Source organism: Nymphalis io, chromosome 4 (assembly GCF_905147045.1).
Source record: "Nymphalis io chromosome 4, ilAglIoxx1.1, whole genome shotgun sequence".
In the NCBI taxonomy this organism is placed as follows: domain Eukaryota; kingdom Metazoa; phylum Arthropoda; class Insecta; order Lepidoptera; family Nymphalidae; genus Nymphalis; species Nymphalis io.
Genome location: NC_065891.1, coordinates 810330 through 828584, shown reverse-complemented (window position 1 = coordinate 828584; position 18255 = coordinate 810330). Strand labels below are relative to the sequence as shown.

The window sequence follows — 18255 nt, the reverse complement described above, 5'->3', positions numbered from 1 at the left end:
ATCAATAAAGGAATTCGATTGCTTTGAAAATATCAGTTAAATCAGTCGGGAACAGATAAAAAGGGTAATATTTTCAAGACGAAATAAAAGTCAAATGTAACGTAACTGCTTTATTATTATAATAGAGTTATTTCAAACATAACCACATATTTATTAATTAATTGTTTTATAAATTTTCATGTATTTTAAATAATATAACCATTACAGAAACGTTACTTAAATGGAATATAATATTTGAAAACATTTTTTATTAAATTACCATGAATAAAGTAAATTGATCATTTCATTTTTTTCCATTCTCGCCATGCGTATTAGAAAGTTTTTAAAATCATTATGTGCACACAAATTTTAACAGACTGACGATGATAATTTATTTTTAAATTGTAATAAATATAACATGAAATATTTTGTTATCTATTGGATCAACGAAATCATATTTAAAACAATTAAATACTTGGTACTCCGTTACTACAGAATAAGAGATAAAAAAATATATAGTCATTATAAAGCGCTTCACGATATCTCGCGATATACGAAGTATAACTTCCTCTAATAATAATATTACCATTCTATCCTAGTGAATCATTATCTGATTCTCTCCTCCTAGGGTTAATCGGAACTAAATTTTTAAACAAGTCATCAACACTTTCCGGTGGGTCGCAGGTTATCAAATTTTGCATCTCTTTCCATAATTCATAATCTCCAGCAATACCTCTAGTGAATATTCTAGAAGGATCTGACGTAAAAGCATTCGTCGCATTTTGGCCTATATCGTCTGGGTCGTTATTTAGTCTCTCTAGCGTTTCTCTTTCAATTCTCTCCAAGCGTTCGATAACTCTTGACGGGTCTGTATCCTTCGGCCTCTCGTTGAAATCTATGTCGATTTCAATTCTAAAATAGATATTGGTGTATCTAATTAATAATAAAAAAAACTTGAAAAATTAAAAATCAAACTATTGTGTTTATAGATAAAAAGGCCTATATTCCTAACCAATAAAAACTTAATACTTTTCATTACTCTAGTTAATTAATAAATCTTATTAAAAATCTGTAAGAGAACATGACAAAATAATACTCTAAAAATGAAAGTAGGTACCCAGTTTCTTGTTTAAACTTGGCCCAGTCTTCGGAGTTGGGTGCGCACGGTATTTCCGCCGCAAGCGCACGACATGCCTCTGCCATTGTCTTCTCGACCATTTCCAGTTCAGCCTCCACTATTAGAAAAACATATCCTGCTAACTGTACGTTACTTTTAACATCTGTGTTACTGTGTAATACAATGACATCTTACCATATGAGTGCGCTTAAAAAAACATCCATGTTAGGGAAAGGCCGTTATGTGGTATTTGTCATGCGAAACATTTCAGCAATAGATAAAAACGCCAAAAAATGTGAGAGTTAGAATACGGTAAGTTAAAGAGAGAATTTGAACCAAAAAAAGATTGGTTAAACCTACATTAACTTGCGTATGTTGTAACTTGTACATACATAAGACTTTTACATACTACTCGTAACTTATTTGAATGTTAATAAAGGTACCTATTTCAAAAAATAAATGACAGTCGCCGTGACAAAAGTAAAGTTGCTCAAGAGACAAATTATCGTCAAACTACTGCAGTTATAGAGCAAACTCTTAAAATAACATTGAGGTAATTGTCAAATTAAATATTAACCCACGAATTTAATTAAATCAATATTAAATAGGCGCTACAATTATTTATTTTTTCTTAACATGATATATTTTTAGACGCTTAATAAAAAAAATGAATATTATTAAAAGATAAGGCGTAGAAACTCTGAGGTTTACATATTATGACAAAATTACAACCTTTCTTATGGTTACAACTTACAAAACCATAAAGTTCGAAGTGTATTTACCTAGAGCTAAACAAAGTATTAAAGAGAAACTCTAAACATGACATGTCATCGTCTTACACATCGTTGTTTGCTTATTCACTCAGTATATGCTACATTCATGAATAATTACATAAACATTTTAATTTTTTTTTTCTCTATCTGGCATAGTGCAATGTAATATAGAAAACAATCGCATATACGCATAGCCTGAATTTTATATAGGGAAAGAAAGGATCTAAAACCCTACAAGAAGTTTGATATGGGATGCTACCTGTGTCAATACCTTCGCGGCCTCTCACCTGGCCCACACAACACGGACGGCTGGGGCGGCTGCTGAGAGTGCAGCAGCGAGGAAACGGGAGAAGTATGCCCCCTTATTTAAAAATTATTTATTTGTGCCACTAGCGGTTGAGACGTCGGGATGTTGGGGGTCGGATGCCCTCAGTTTAATAAGGGAAATTGGCTGTCGCCTTAGAGAGAGGGGATTTGACAGTCGCTCCGGGTCACACTTTTTCACAAAGGTTGTCCATTGCCATACAACGCGGAAATGCGGCCTGCATTATGGGCAGCTTTGCGTCGGGTGGGAATCGGGACGGACTATTTTAAAATTTGACTAAAATAATAAAAATTAAAAATGTAAATTAAAAAAAAACCCTACAAAGGATATTAATAAATACTTTCCTTTACTTGGTTAAAATATATATTTGAATTAATATAAGATAATTTGGATTCAATTATTTTATTTGATTAGAGCACCGGCACCGGGTCTTTCCTGGGCCTATGAGTAAGTGATCACTGACCGTTCTCTTGTTAGTAGGATTTAAAGAATGAGATATCAAAATAATTCCCTTTTAATGCAAAAGGAAATTGTGGAACCCCATAAAATAGCTAAAAATTATAACAAAATTAATTTTTGTTAAAGTAAAATATATATATAGTCAACAAAACTTATTGTAAGAATAAAAAGGGTTCGACAATTAAAACTATCATATCAAACAGTCCTGATAGAAAGTCATCCTTAGCAGCTAGACGTATGGTATTTCGAATCAAAGTATTTCTTAATGACAAAAGCATGAGTAATAATATTATTATTAACTTTTTACTCAACAAACGATTACGATATAAATAGCTTTTAAACCTTTTACGACGTATGTAATAATATTTTGTTATCATCGTTGTGCGAAGTTTTTCAGATCACATACAGATAAAAATTTAAAAACTCTTTGTTTTATATTATTCACTTTAACAAATCATTAATAAACTGCAACGTGAGATCTTCGAAGTGTTTTTTTTTAATTAAATTGTTTTTTTTGCGTTTTTTTTTTCACATAATGTGTATATATAGAGCCAAGATTATTTAATTTGATGATGATGAAAGATAACAATTACTTAAATTACTTTTATATCGCGCTGTGTAGTACCTACACAACTACGGATCACACGAACTATGAATCTACGGAAACCGACATGTGCCGGATCACCAAAAAAAGCAAAAAATCTTCACTTCGAAAGGAGATATTTACGAGATTTACAGGATTTTTTATTACTTAAACTGCAGTAAGTGTCTAAAGATGCGCTAATGGGTTTCTAACGTAATTGGCTGGGCCAAGGCAATTCGAACGGTGAAGTTGAGCATTGATGCGCATTGCAACGACCCCTTAAGCCCACACCCGAGGCGCAAGTCCCGGCAACTGCTCGGAATTTCTCCCACGGTGAATCCATGGAATGCTAAGAAGTTCATCTCCCTTTTTGCTTTTATATAAGTGAGTTCACCAGTTGGGCATTTACAGGCTGTATAAATGTTTAACTGCTGAACGTATTGTGACCGAATTTCATACGACACATGCATTTTTCTTCCACTTGACTGCTACTTTTTGTCATTTTTATTATTTTCTCTATTTTAATTAATTTTAAATTAATAAAGGGAGGCCTCCTCCCCATTTATTTATTAAAGTCAGGAAATAGAAAGACAACAAGTACGTGCTCTGTGTTTGAGAATAGACATGATCACTATTATATCAATAATCACTCAAGCACTTGAGTAGTCGAGAACATCATCATATCCAAACAGCCTGTGAATGACCCACTGCTGGGTTAAAGGCCTCCTCTCCCTTTTTGAGGAGAAGGTTTGGAGCTTTTTCCACCACGCTGCTCCAATGAGGGTTGGTGGAATACACATGTGATAGAATTTCAGTGAAATTATACACATGCAGGTTCCTCACGATGTTTTCTTTCACCGTAAAGCACGAGATGAATTATAATCACAAGTTAAGCACATGAAAATTCAGTGGTGCTTGCCCGGGTTTGAACCCACGATCATCGGTTAAGATTCATGCGTTCTTAGCACTGGGCCATCTTGACTTACACATCATCATAGATACCGACAAATTTTCAAAGTCTAGTGAAGTCATTTTAATGATTGCGTCATTAGAACGCATTATTTTTTTTAATATTAAGCCTTTACTCCTTTTGCGCCGATAGAATTTAATAATATTAAAAAGACCGAATACTATAAAAGAAAATGGTGAGCTTAGAGCTAACTCTAACTGATGATGTATCAGAAGTAAGCGGAAGTACTTACTAGAGTTCTGAAGGTTTGAGTTTCGTTTCGGTCGTCGTAAAGCTCTCGCTAAATTCCCAGAAACAGCTCCGTGTGACGTCAACTTGCTTCCACTACAACGCCATTCATCATCTTCAACAGATTTGACAAACATAAATCTTGGCGAATTACATTTGTGAGCAATATTGTTGTGATAACCTATAAACAATGTAACAAATGCATTTTACCCAACAACGTGTTCATAATCTGCAGTCTCGTAGGGCCGTCAATGCTCCGCTCCAAAGCTGTCCGCGGTCGCCTCGGTATCTCGAATCGAGGCCGGAGTCCGGCGCACTCAGTTGTCGCTGGACGCCGACGAGTGAGCTTGGAGCACTCGATGGAAGGTCTTGCGTCAGTGATTTTAACATTTTGTTCACACTGCTATCAATTACATATATATTAATACAGATTTTTATTCCTTGTGCCATTAGCGAAAGAATAAGATATGAACGAATAAGAGATAAGGAAGTTTTTATTTATTTATACTTAATAAGAATTCAAAGGAGCCAATCGACCACTTGATGGGAAGTGGTTATCATCACCAATAGATATTTACTTCACTTCTTATATCGTCAATTTGTAGCTAAGGGAACTTGTGTGCTAAGCTCCTTCTGCCTGTAGTAATACCGGTTGACTCACCCTTGTAATCTATCTTATCGATTAGAAAGGTGAGTTAAGAGAAACATACCTGTTTTTAACTAATGAATAGGTGGTACCTATCGAGATGACCTTACCAAAAGTCCTATCAATAGTATGCCAGGAAATATATAAAATACTTTACTTGAAACTTCGAAGGACCCGGTTGGGGCTCATCTTGTTCTTTCATTTTTTGTTGGTTACTAGTTTCAGTAAAGCTTTCAACGCTTTCTGTATCCGATGGAATTTCGTAATTCCAATCATCTGCAAATACAAAATAATTGTCAAAATATAAGAATTTGGAAATTTTAGTGTCTTATTTTTTAAAGTTGAATAATACTGTTAAGTTATTGTTTTTGTTTCACTAATTTTAATTGATGCATAATTACTTTAACATGCTAGATACAATAAGTGTATCTAGATAGATACTAACATAAACGAGACTGTAAAACTAACCTTCATTCGAATTTAGCGGTGTCTCGTCCAAAGTAACTAACAAAGGCAACGCAGATGCAACAAGAGAACGATAGTTCAGAGAATCTGCTATCGGAGTCCCACTCAGAGTAAGCCTCCGCAAAGCACAGCACACACCCAATGTCCAAATGCGACTCGACTCTTCAATAGGGTTACTGCAATATTTCTCGAAAATCGTGAATATATAATTAAAATAAGGTTTTGTATTGATAGCAGTAAATAAAAAAAAAACCTTTTTGTTTCTGCTGACTGCAACATGACGCATAGTATCTCAATTATTATGAGCTAACCATTGTATCTAAATTATCATGTCAAATTAAGGTATTATAAAAAGCCATGTACGATCACTTTTTGTCTAAAATATGTAGATCTTACATAAACTGTGCCCTTAATCAGGGAGGGTTGATATATTTTTACAATTACCTAAATTACCAGTAGTATTTGTACATAAGTATTAAGTGATTCAAACTTTTCATTCCACCACCAGTAAAATTTCAATTTGAGGTATATATGCCAAAAATATTTATACTTACTTAGCTAAATTAAGGGTATGTAACTTTTGAAGGGCAGCCAAGGCATGTAAGTCATGAAGTCGATTTCCGGCAGCATACAGTTCCCGCAAAGCACCGAGGCCCCAAACTCCGTCCAACGAGTTTAAGCCACATCGATTAACGCTAAGACTCTACAAAAATAATTTAAAACATATCAATTTACTAGGTGTTAGGGCTTTGTGCAAGCCCGCCTGGGTAAGTACCTCATCAGATATATTACCGCTAAACAGCAATACTAGGTATTACTGTGTTCCGGTTTGAAGGGTGAGTGGGCCAGTGTAACTACAGGCAAGAGTTAAACATTTTAGTTGCCAAGGTTGGTGGCACATTGGCGACGTAAGGAATGATTGATATTTCTTACATTGCCTATGTTTATAGGCGGTAGTGACCACTTACCATCAGGTGACCCATTTTCCATTTTGCCTACCTATTTCATAAAACAAAATATGTAATATTTAAAATAAAAAACGAAAGGATTGAAATAATGCTTATGTCCGCAATCAGTGGCGGATATTAGATACTTCTTAGCTACACGTTTTAATAAAAAAAATTAAATAATTATTGTCACAAAAAATATTTTTGGAAACTTTAAAGAAGCGACATTCTTGGTATATGTGGCGATTCCTATTTATGTACCTACTTTCAACTTTATTAACCCAATGCCAAGATCTCGTAGCGATGACATAGCGCTTCCATCGAGAACTAAAGTTCTCAAATGGGGCGCGAGAACATGTAACCTTCGCAGACCAACACGCTCCGCAACAACGCGCAGTTTTGCTTCGCGAATCCTCAACACTTCATCATCAGTTGTTACGCCACTGCTTTGTTTCTTCAAAATATTTTAGAATTATTACAAACAATTAATAATCAGGAAATAATGAATATACGCGAGAGCCGATATAGCCCGGTGGTTAGAATAAATGAGTGTTAACAGATTATTGTAGATTCAAACCCGAGCAAGCACCTTCCAATTTCTATTTATAACTTATTTTATCCTTAGCGGTGAAGGAAAACACGTTGACCTGTATGTATCGGATAAAAATCTTCCGCATGTACTTATATCCACCAACTTTTTTAGATTAACAAAGACCAAACCCAAAACAATAAACTTGTAAAAAACAAGTTTATAAATATACTTTTATTATTTTGAAGTCATTGAGTATTCTGAAAATTCAACGAACGACAATAAAAACTTATATATTTAGGTAACAACGATTTTCATATCTTCTCTTATAACATAGAATGAAAGTACCAATCCTATATATAAAATCACCGGAGACACTTAATAACACAAAATTCTAGTAGAGTGAATGGAACCTTACCAATAGTTCAATGAGCGTTAATTCGCGCGGGATCACAATACGCCTGTAACCAGGTAATCTGCGCTCCAATTCATCCTGGCCAGGTGGCTGTTCTGGATCGGGCGGAGGCAATGCTAAAACTCTTATATATATTATAAATATTATATGCGATGCGAGTTCTGCTTCAAAATTAAAAAAAAAGGAAAGAAAAACTACCTGAAAAGAGGAGTTGCTTGGACATTTTGTATTTCTAGGGAGCTAGCACTCGAAACTTCTGACGGTGATGGTGACATGATAATACTTGGAGTACGTGGAGCAGAACCGAGTTCTACGCATGGTGCTTCTAAATTAGGCATTTTAAATTGTTCCTTCAAATCAATCAAATTCGTGGAGCGGGTACTAAGCTATTATTTTCATGTAACATATATTATATCCTTGTAAATATAAATATTCAGATAAAAATGTCCATGAAGTTATAATTTTATATCAACATTTTAATAAAATTATTTGCCATGAAGTATAATATTATTCCATAAATAACAAAACATTAGTTGCTATAGTTATTTTGTTATGCTCAAAGTCTGTGAGCTTACTTTCGTCTGAAAATCAAAAAGTATACAAATTTCCTACGATAAATTGACGCAAATATTCAACAATAAAAATAATATTTAAATAATCAAAATTATTATTCTATAAAATATTTAGTTAAAATAGGTACTTGATATAATTAAGAGACATCCAACTTCACCGTCGCAAGACTACAATCATTTATTTAAAATAAAACTCATGATTATCAATATACCGTATTACAGTTCCAGCATATTACTATAATGCAAAGTGTTGTTGATTTTTTTGTCTATGATGGGATCTTCCAACCTGCACTGGAGGAGCATGGTGGAATAAGCGCCATACCTTCTCCTCAAAAAAAAAGGAGAGGAAGCCATTAGCCCAGCTGTGGGACATTCACAGGCTTTTACGGGGATCTTCCGTGAGGAATTTGTATTATATTCTCATTGGGTAATTAAATTGTATATGAACTTCAAAATACAATTATTGAACATATTATGGAGTCTAGAATAAAGAATAAAGTAAAATAGCCTGTAAATGTCCTATTGCTTGCCTTAGCTTTATTAACGGGTCATTTAAATAAAGAAGTAAAATTATACCCATTAGTTTTTAGCAGTCCTCTGTATATATTTAATATTTATAACATATATTATTATATTATACATGTAAAATGAAGTACCTACTTTTAATATCATTAAACATGATATGACTTTTTTTAAGTTATGCGCGCATAAATTAATTTTTTATAATTAATAAATCCCATTCCAATTAACATATATATATGTATAATATGCATAATATCATTTTCTACTCCACAGTTGTAAAATATTATGTTGATTACAAAAAAGATGAGGCTGTATACATATAGGGTTTTGCTTTTAACAAAATGACAGATTAAAAATAAAAATTTGGCGGTTAAAGTATCTCGCTTCTTTACTCTGTTTTCATTTTTGAATTAATTACAAAATATAGTATCATTTAGAAAAATAAGTACTTAGACTAAATTACGATGGATAACGAAACCGCGTCACCACACGATGAGTATCAGTATTTGAACCTAGTAAAGAAAATAATTGAGACAGGTTATTCGAATTTATTTGCTTTATAAATTGAATATGTAAAATTTATTGTTATTTGAAAATAAATCTTTTCACAAGTGTTATTGCGTGATAATGTAACATTTATATTTTTTGACAAATTGATAATTAAAGAAAACATTACAGGCGAAAAAAGGATCGACAGAACTGGTGTTGGTACCTTATCTATTTTCGGTGCCATGGAAAGATATTCCTTGGATAATAATACGTTACCATTACTAACTACCAAAAGAGTATTTGTAAGGGGTGTCATAGAAGAACTGCTGTGGATGATATCTGGAAACACTGACAGTAAAGTCCTAGCAAGTAAAGGAGTACATATTTGGGATGCAAATGGTTCTAGAACATTTCTAGATAATTTAGGTTTTACTGATAGAGAAGAAGGTAAGTGAAAATTATGATAGAGGAAAATAATTTGATGAAACAACTCTATATTCTAAGCATTAATTGATTAAAAAGAGCAACTTTTTTAGATGTGTTATAATAAGGAAAGTTACATTAAAAGCTACATATTATTTTTACTTAAAACTTAATAACATTTTAAGGGGATCTTGGACCAGTGTATGGGTTCCAGTGGAGATATAGCGGGGCTGAATATGTGAATGCTAAAACCGATTACAAAACACAGGGCATCGATCAACTACAAAATGTTATAAACACAATCAAGTAAATACATTCAGTACTTTTCTTAAAGTTTTGCATTTATATACAACTAACATACATACTAAGCTACAATCACAATTCAATTTGTATTACATATAAAAAAAGTTAAATCTGCTTTAAGTCATATACCAGTCTGACAGCTAAAATTTAAATTTATTTAATTGAATACAGGTAATACATGGACAATGAACAGGTATTTTTTTTCTTAATTTATTAGATCACCCTAGCATTGATATGAGAGTATCTTATGTATTTACATATCTACTTACATACCTTACGTATTATAGTTATATAAACTTTAAGGAGCAGTATTAAATTTACATAGATTTCATTTACCATATGTTAATCTCATTTCTATAGACTTTATATGTGTCATTTCTTGTCAAGAAATCTTATAGAAGATAATCTTGCTTTGTTTATTTTAAATGCCTGTTGTTTCACAATTATATATTCATTCCATTCTTCGATAAAAAAAACATTGTAAGCCTCAATAGTAGAATGGTTGTAAAATAAAATCTAGAGCTTTTAAAATCAGTTTTCACAACTTGATCTGTTGTCGTACTTCCTCCCTACACAAAGCTTTGAACTTCATTTTTGCTCCACCAAATCTTAATTCGAAAACTGATATCAAAAGGCCCAATAGTCCAACCACATGAGCCCAGTGTTTGTAAAGTCACAAGTTTAATCCTGATCTATTAATGTAATGCCGTAGCTACTCCTAGCCAGACAAATATTATTGTTAATACATCTATTAGATTAAGAAAATGATATAGCACAAATGTTTGTTTTACCTTATCATTAAATATTTTAAATTTTACTTGAATTTTTCTATTAACAACAATTACATGATAAACAATACATTGTACAATATTAATGTTCCAAATTAAAATTTCTATTTTAGAAATAATCCCAACGACAGAAGAATGTTGATGTGTGCCTGGAATCCCCCAGACTTGAGTAAAATGGCACTCCCTCCGTGCCACTGCTTAGCACAATTCTATGTCGCCAATGGAAAGCTTTCTTGTCTCCTGTACCAGAGAAGTGCCGATATGGGCCTAGGTGTCCCATTCAACATTGCAAGTTATGCTTTATTAACACATATGATCGCACATGTAACAAACCTGCAGGTTAGTACACATAAAAAAAAATCATTACAAAAAATTTCTATAAAGTAATATATTAACACTTAAGTTATTCACTTGATATTTATTGACTTTTAATGTATCCATAGTTAATAGACTGAATAGATTTTTGTTGATAGGGACATGAATTTCTAATTTTTGTATTTTGTTTTTAAGGCTTCCGAGTTCATTCATACAACAGGTGACACTCACGTGTACTTGAACCACATCGAACCCTTAAAAATACAGTTAGAAAGACAACCGAGACCTTTCCCAACGTTGGAGTTTGCTCGCAAAATTGAGTCTATAGATGATTTCAAATATGAAGATTTTGTCATTAAAAATTATAATCCTTGTCCAAAGATTGAAATGGAAATGGCTGTATAAATTCTATTATTACATACATACATAATAATCGACGGTATTTTTAAATTTGTTTGTTACTTAATTAGTGTTGGATGTAATTTGCATTTATTAAAAGTATTATACTAATATTTATGTTCTTTTTATTATCATTTTCACTTTTCATATCCTATGCTATGCCATCATACATTGTGTTAGTGAACCCAACGCGGGGTCCTCGGCAATACATATAATAACGAACCCACGTCGTGGGTTGTTGGTATACAGTAACCACTCGTGATAAAATACGCTCGAGTGTAGTTAAATTCGATATTTTTCGGGTCGTTTTGCTATAACAGTATCTTGGGAGTTCCCGTGCTTAGTGATAGTGAAAACGTGCATTTAATGAAAAATGAGTTGAGCGAGTGAAATAACAAAAAGTTATTTCACTCGCTCCGATCCTGTGACAGTGTCTTCAACCTTTTTGTGGTTTTCATGCTGTTTGCTAATAATAATAAATAATTCATTGAACATTGTCTTTAAATGCATTTTAGAGTATTTTACGATTATATATTTGTTTTGCACCTCCTAATAAAACTCGCCTTGTCAAGGAATAAATAATTTATTATTATTTCGAAGCAATTACACAAAGTCCATTCTTATTAATGATAGTCAATTCTGCGGTCTTTAATTTTTCTTGTTTAATTCGCAATGGTGTGCCTTTTCTATTTAAATTTAATGTCAGGAACATTCTATATAATATCTGTTGATTTAACAATTCTTCTGCTAACCCTACGCTTGCAAAAAAAATACTTGTGTATATATATATATATATACACGTCTCGTGGCTACATACAGGCCGCGGACCCGGGTTGAAATCCCAGGTTGGAACAATAAAGTTATTGAGTTATTCTGTCGAAAATTCTCAGCCCGGTCTGGGAGATGGAAGTGTACACTCCCGTACCTCGAAAAGCACGTAAAGCCGTTGGTCATGCGTCTGAACTCCTTTCGGTCGTGCCGGATTGCCGTCCCATCGGATTATGAGAGTTAGGGAATAGAGAGTGCGCCTGTGTTTGCGCACACACTTGTGCACTATAATATGTCCTGCGCAGTTGGCTAATCTCTCTTGAGATTGGCCGCCGTGGCCGAAATAGGTCTGGAGGACTATTATTATTAGTATAAAAGTTAACTCTTTAAGTTTGTTTTAATCTAACGGTATATGTTACCATCAAAACGGTTTAATTCCGATTCGAATATATATAGAATAGTCAAAGTTGACTTGAATCGGGAACGTATCGTAATTGTTATAGATTAGTAGAATTGTCCCCCAGCTCTCTATGTGAAGACACCGTCCTAACTTCGCGCCAATTTTTAATATTTAGCATCAAAAAGTTGATTTTATAAAAATCTCTAAAAGACAAACTTTTAAAAAATATAACACAAAATCATATAAATTTATGTAACTCAATTAATTTTAAAAATCTTAAAAATTTCAACACATTGAACAAATCACAAGTCGCGCCAATAATACATTAATTACTGTACATTTTTATCCATTAACAAAATGGCGGTTTTAAATTAGCGGGCGTTTTTTTTAATAACTATTAAATATTCCATAAGCTAAATGAATTAAATATTCAAGAAATAATAAAATATTTCGCACCAAAGCAAACATAACAAGATTGTAGTTTTTTTATATTTCAATTCTACCTTAATAAAGTTTTTCTTTATATTTTATTTCTTTCAACGTTTTCTACACCTGCAAAACTACCCACGACATGGGTCTTTGGTATCTAGGAAGAAGATAAAATTCATTGAAAAAATAAATACGTCTAAACATAAAAACCAAAGTGTATATTAAGGTCTTGTTAAAAGGGCCATACAATTTTATTGTCGATTTTTATTATGGCATTTTTACGAAGAAAAACTTACTTTTAAAATGAGTCCACTACGCGGTTTCCCAGGCCCGCAATTGCGACAAGAGTAAGCCCACTATGTGGGTTCCTGACATTGGATGGGTTAAAATTCGACACTATTTTGTAGCTCAATCCGTAACAAACATATTTCTTAATATATTTTTTTATTAAACCAAATGGCGAACCAGTTATGTATGGTTAAAGATTACAACTAATATTAAAATTCCTATTACTCTGTAATATGTGCATATCTAAATATTCAATAGCAAATTAATTTAAATTTAAAAAAGGGACACTAAGAAAAGATAAAACAGATATATCAAATATTAATTTTATTTAAAATTAAAGGAAAATCATACTACAAAATAAAACCCCCATAATTATTATTAAATAATGGCAATTCATACCTAAAACAAACAGATGCTAATCAATTAGTTTTCCTTATTCAATTTGTAAACTTCTCAACAATAACAAATTCATATTATTCATCTTAGAGTTATTCTATAAGTATTATAGCATACTATAGCATACTATAGCATTTGTACATAATTTCATCGTTCTTAAGTCTTATTAAATGTGAGACTGAATTATTGCATTTCTATACAACTTATTTGTAAGATGTTCAATATAGTTTGTGTATAATGCTTGAGACAAACTCTTTATGGAGGAAGTAAGTCGATAACTGATTGGTCAATAATAGAGAAATGATTAAAATTACTATCAAAACATTTTGTCATCACGACGTGGTACCTATAACAAAAAAGCAAAATTAAAAAATCTAACAAAACATTCGAAATATACATTTAATTCTTATTTTTATATTTGTTTATCAATGTAGATATCTATTATAATAATAAAAATATCATAATTTTTAATTTTTAAGTCAATGTTAAACAGTATACCTGAGATACTGGATCGTCCAATCGACTACTCGGTACGGGTAAGGCAGCTAGCTGCTCTGCCAATGCCATTGTCACTTCTGATTCTACAGTAATTTCTACCCATAAAGTATCTGGAATATTAAATAAACACTAACATTACTTATATCTAATTAAAATATTTAAGCAATGTAAAAAGGTTACTTATAAATTCGGCGTTCGTACAGAGCAGACGTGTGTAAATTTTTGGCTTCAAATTAATAATCAACATTAATCAAAAATAGGTCTTAATGCAATTGAAAAGAGAACTAATACTGCGTAAAAACACGGCATTAGTTAATCCGTTTCGACCTGTGCTTTACACCTGCTTGCGTTGCACCTCACCCCCGCAAGAACAAGACAGTTGCAATTTTTCGACTCGCTCACACATCGACTCGCAAGGCGCAAGCAACACAGGCAAGTGGCTTGTACAAGTTCATTTTAAATAACCGTGATACTTTATTTTAATTATATAGTCTACATAAAATTTACATAACAGTATAAATGTACAGCGGTCACCGAAGCGACCACTAACTGGTGGTGGATCGCAACCAGATTTATCAAAGATGAATACCCTCACCGAAGCCCACAAATAGCTCTTCGAAAACGAAAACATCAATTAGATCGTGAATGCGGAAGCTCTACCACATAACTGAAATCCGAGCGGAACTAACTCGGATGAGTTCCTTATTAGAGCAATATGTTGGATCTAACCAACATAATATAAATAAACTGCAAGAAAGCATTTCAGAAGTTAAATCCTAAATCAGTGAAATTACATTATCCAACGGAAACACCATAAATCTAATTCGCGAAAGCGTATCGGAAGTTAAGCTGCAAGTCGATGACATTAAAAAAGTAACAACCGGCATAGTAGAAGAGCAAAAAGACATAAAAACTCACATGACACGCTTAGAAAAGTTAGTGTCGTTAGAAGAAAATAACATAAACTTGCAGGAATCCTCTCTTAACCACCTAAAATTAACTTCACAAACCTCATCCACGTTCGTAAATCAACTACATTCAAGTGAACAGCTAATTACAAGAAGTACAAGAGCGACAAATCAGAGAGAAGAATATTATAATAGTTGGTTTACCGGAACAAACTTCCTCGAACGTAGATAAACGAATTGCCAGAGACAAAGCGGATGTTTTAAACATAAGTTCCTTAATCGATAAAGACATCCCGCAACCAAACACAACTTTTAGAATTGGTAAGTTTGATCCGAAACGAAGCCGAAGCATCAAAGTATGCTACGAAACTCAAGGACCAGTTAAACAATTCCTTCGAAACAAGGATAAATTCCGGAACCTGCCTATGACAAAACAAAATAACAAAGATTAAAGTTCTGAACCCACCCAAAAAAGGTGGGATTAACAAAAATGTAATCAATGAAATTAGTAACAGAAATATCCTATTTTCACAAATGCAAAAAAAAAACAAATACTAACACGTTGAAGGAAAAGTTTGCTTTAAAGAAAGATCATGTAGCTAGACTAATTGAAAACACAAAAGAATCTTACTATTACAAAGAATTTAACAAATGTTCGAAAAAACCAGGAAAGATGTGGAACTTAGTAAACCAAAAAATTACAAAAAGTTGTGCTCCTCCAAAAATCTTATTAAACTCAAAATTAATTACTGAACCTCGCGAAATATGTAATGCATTTAATGAATACTTCTCCACAATAAGACCCCTTTTAGCACAAAAAAAAAAACAAAAATATGCAATGAAATCATTAGCAATGCTCTACTAAACATCCATAAAACTAATTCTAAATTATCCATTCTTGATCCAACAACTAATAACGAAATTGTTAAAATTATAAATAATCTTGACTATAATTGTAGTGTTGAGGTAGATGGGATAAGCACTAATATTATAAAACGTAAAATTTCATATAGTAAATAATTTGACTGAATGTTTTAATACATTATTAATGAACGGAGATGATGAATGAATTTCCTGACACAATGAAAAATTGCAAAAAACTCAAGAACTCCTATTTACAAATCGAGACAAAAAACTGATCCAGGTAATTACCGGCCAATCTCTGTTTTAACTATTAGAACGCTTGGAACTTAAAACTACATATTTGAACGACAGTACGGGTTTTGACCAAAAATTAACACACAGCAACCATTGGTCTTATCACAAATATCAAACAAAATATAAATAATGAAAACATAGCATTAGGAATCTTTATTGACTTGAAGAAAGCTTTTGATACTGTTAGTCATAAATTAATCTTAAAAAAAACTAGAAAGTATAGGGATCACTGGTAATGCCTTAAAAATGTTTGAATCATGTTTAACAAACAGAAAAAAGTCCGAAAAGAAAAATTCCAAAGTGATGCTTTACCGATTACATGTGCTTTATCTATACTAGGACCTCTGCTTTTTTTGACGTATATTAAATAATCATATATAAAATAAGATACATGGCCATATCACTTTATATGCAGATGATACCTGCTTACTTTGGCTCATCAATAAATAACTTAATCTTGCAAACTCAAGAAGACTTGGACTGTTTGTTCTCATGGTTTCAACATAATCTGCTTACTATAAATGTTTCTAAAAATAAGGTAATTCCATTGAATAATCCGCTCAAAATTGACAATATACCATAATAACCAACCAAATAATCCTACCAAATAAGAACGAACTATGGCAAAAAAATGATCACATTTGAAGGAGTGCAACTTTTTAACAAAATACCCTCAAATATAAGAAAATCGCTTAACACATTTAAGACACGACTAGCCGATTATCTTACAAAAGATCATTCACTTCTAAGCAAGTAGACAATGTGTTAAATGAGTAAAAAATTGATAAAGTGTCGAATAATGAAACAACAAATGACGAATGTAATAATTAATTTTAACGTTGTTCTCATGTATGTGACATTAGTCTTTACGGGAATTAATATTCTTTAAACCTATTTTTTTTTATCAATTTAGTGTTAATTCTTTTCTTTTATAAACAATGATATTTTCTATTTAATAATTTTTACTAATAATAGAATAATAATCGCAATAAAATAAAGAATATGTCTTATATATTCTTGTTGCAAGACTTGACATCTAAAATTTTTTTAAATAAAACATCAAGTATTGCACAATATTTACCTCCTATTTGATCACCTTTATCTGTAACCAAATGGAAGTAGCCTCTATGCACACCAGCAACACTTGGAGCTAAGAGTTTCATGCTAACATTTGTGGTATGCCCAGGAGGCAAAGGTGGTACATAAACAGGTACTGCTTCCAAAGGTTCACCACCTGCTTGTATTATCCGACAGCTACCTGGCCATGCTTCATTTCCTGTGTTGGCAATACTCCAACTTTGTTCAAAACTGTAATCAAATACTATTAAATAATAAATATTAAAAAAAAAACAAGTAGTAATACTTTCTGTATGAGCATTATAAGAAAAGGAAATTCAATTGGACTTTTCATTCAAAAGAAATCTCAAGTGCTACAGATATAATTTAAAAACACAAAAAATCATACTATGTTGCTGGTCCTACGGCTGATTCTTGACTTTGAGCTGCCTTCAAAGACATTGATGGAAGCTTTGGAGGTAAACTATAATCTAAATAACAACATATTGCTGCTTGCAAATTCCTGAAACAAATTGATCATGTAAAACAAACAACAAAATCACAATGAAAATAATTAAACAAAATATTAATTTACCAATTGCTCATTTCCAAGAAAAAACTAGCTGTATTATAATTCAAAGTGGGACCTAATAGTCTTTGCATTTGACCTATGAGCTCTTCCCTATCAGTAGTATTCATACAACTGAACTGCAATAGAAGACTTTGATCTATCTCTCCATGATTCTGACTAATCTCACCAGCTGTACCGTCAACATCCATTATGCTTAAAACTAAATCACAGGCACTTTTGCAGCTTTTAACACTTAACTATAGACATTCCCTTTGTTTATATTCGTCAGCTGACTTCATTCGAAAGAATTACTCTAATTATGAAATTAATGTTGCTGTTAGCACTTGTGGTGGAATATTAATAAATGTATCACTGATTGCGTTAAATTAATTATCCAAAATGTCGCATTATTTATTTTGAAAAATGAACGAATGAATAATGATCACCGAACATCTGGATCTGTCAACTCAGCCTTCGTTATTATTATTTCGATCTAACATAATGTTGCCTAACTGAATATGTATATGATAAATTTT

General features: G+C 32.3%; 3 protein-coding genes across 3 annotated transcripts; 1 reads left to right on the top strand and 2 right to left on the bottom strand.

Moving 5' to 3' along the window:
- Positions 1-304: 304 nt before the first annotated feature.
- Positions 305-7774, bottom strand: LOC126781678 (uncharacterized). The gene is made up of 10 exons (XM_050506641.1): positions 7635-7774; positions 7440-7560; positions 6758-6946; positions 6100-6248; positions 5549-5721; positions 5238-5356; positions 4645-4834; positions 4439-4549; positions 1097-1214; positions 305-891 (listed from the first exon to the last, which is right to left on the bottom strand). Exons 1-10 carry the CDS (start codon positions 7772-7774, stop codon positions 570-572), a joined length of 1632 nt encoding a protein of 543 aa, XP_050362598.1. The 3' UTR covers positions 305-569.
- A 1106-nt stretch (positions 7775-8880) lies between these two features.
- LOC126781722 (thymidylate synthase) lies at positions 8881-11303 on the top strand. The gene is made up of 5 exons (XM_050506720.1): positions 8881-9067; positions 9209-9466; positions 9628-9748; positions 10647-10872; positions 11044-11303. Exons 1-5 carry the CDS (start codon positions 8995-8997, stop codon positions 11251-11253), a joined length of 888 nt encoding a protein of 295 aa, XP_050362677.1. The 5' UTR covers positions 8881-8994; the 3' UTR covers positions 11254-11303.
- A 2138-nt stretch (positions 11304-13441) lies between these two features.
- On the bottom strand, positions 13442-18216 carry LOC126781742 (protein ILRUN). Its single transcript, XM_050506772.1, has 5 exons — positions 17744-18216; positions 17558-17671; positions 17174-17400; positions 14027-14136; positions 13442-13874 (listed from the first exon to the last, which is right to left on the bottom strand). Exons 1-5 carry the CDS (start codon positions 17926-17928, stop codon positions 13845-13847), a joined length of 666 nt encoding a protein of 221 aa, XP_050362729.1. The 5' UTR covers positions 17929-18216; the 3' UTR covers positions 13442-13844.
- Positions 18217-18255: the final 39 nt, after the last annotated feature.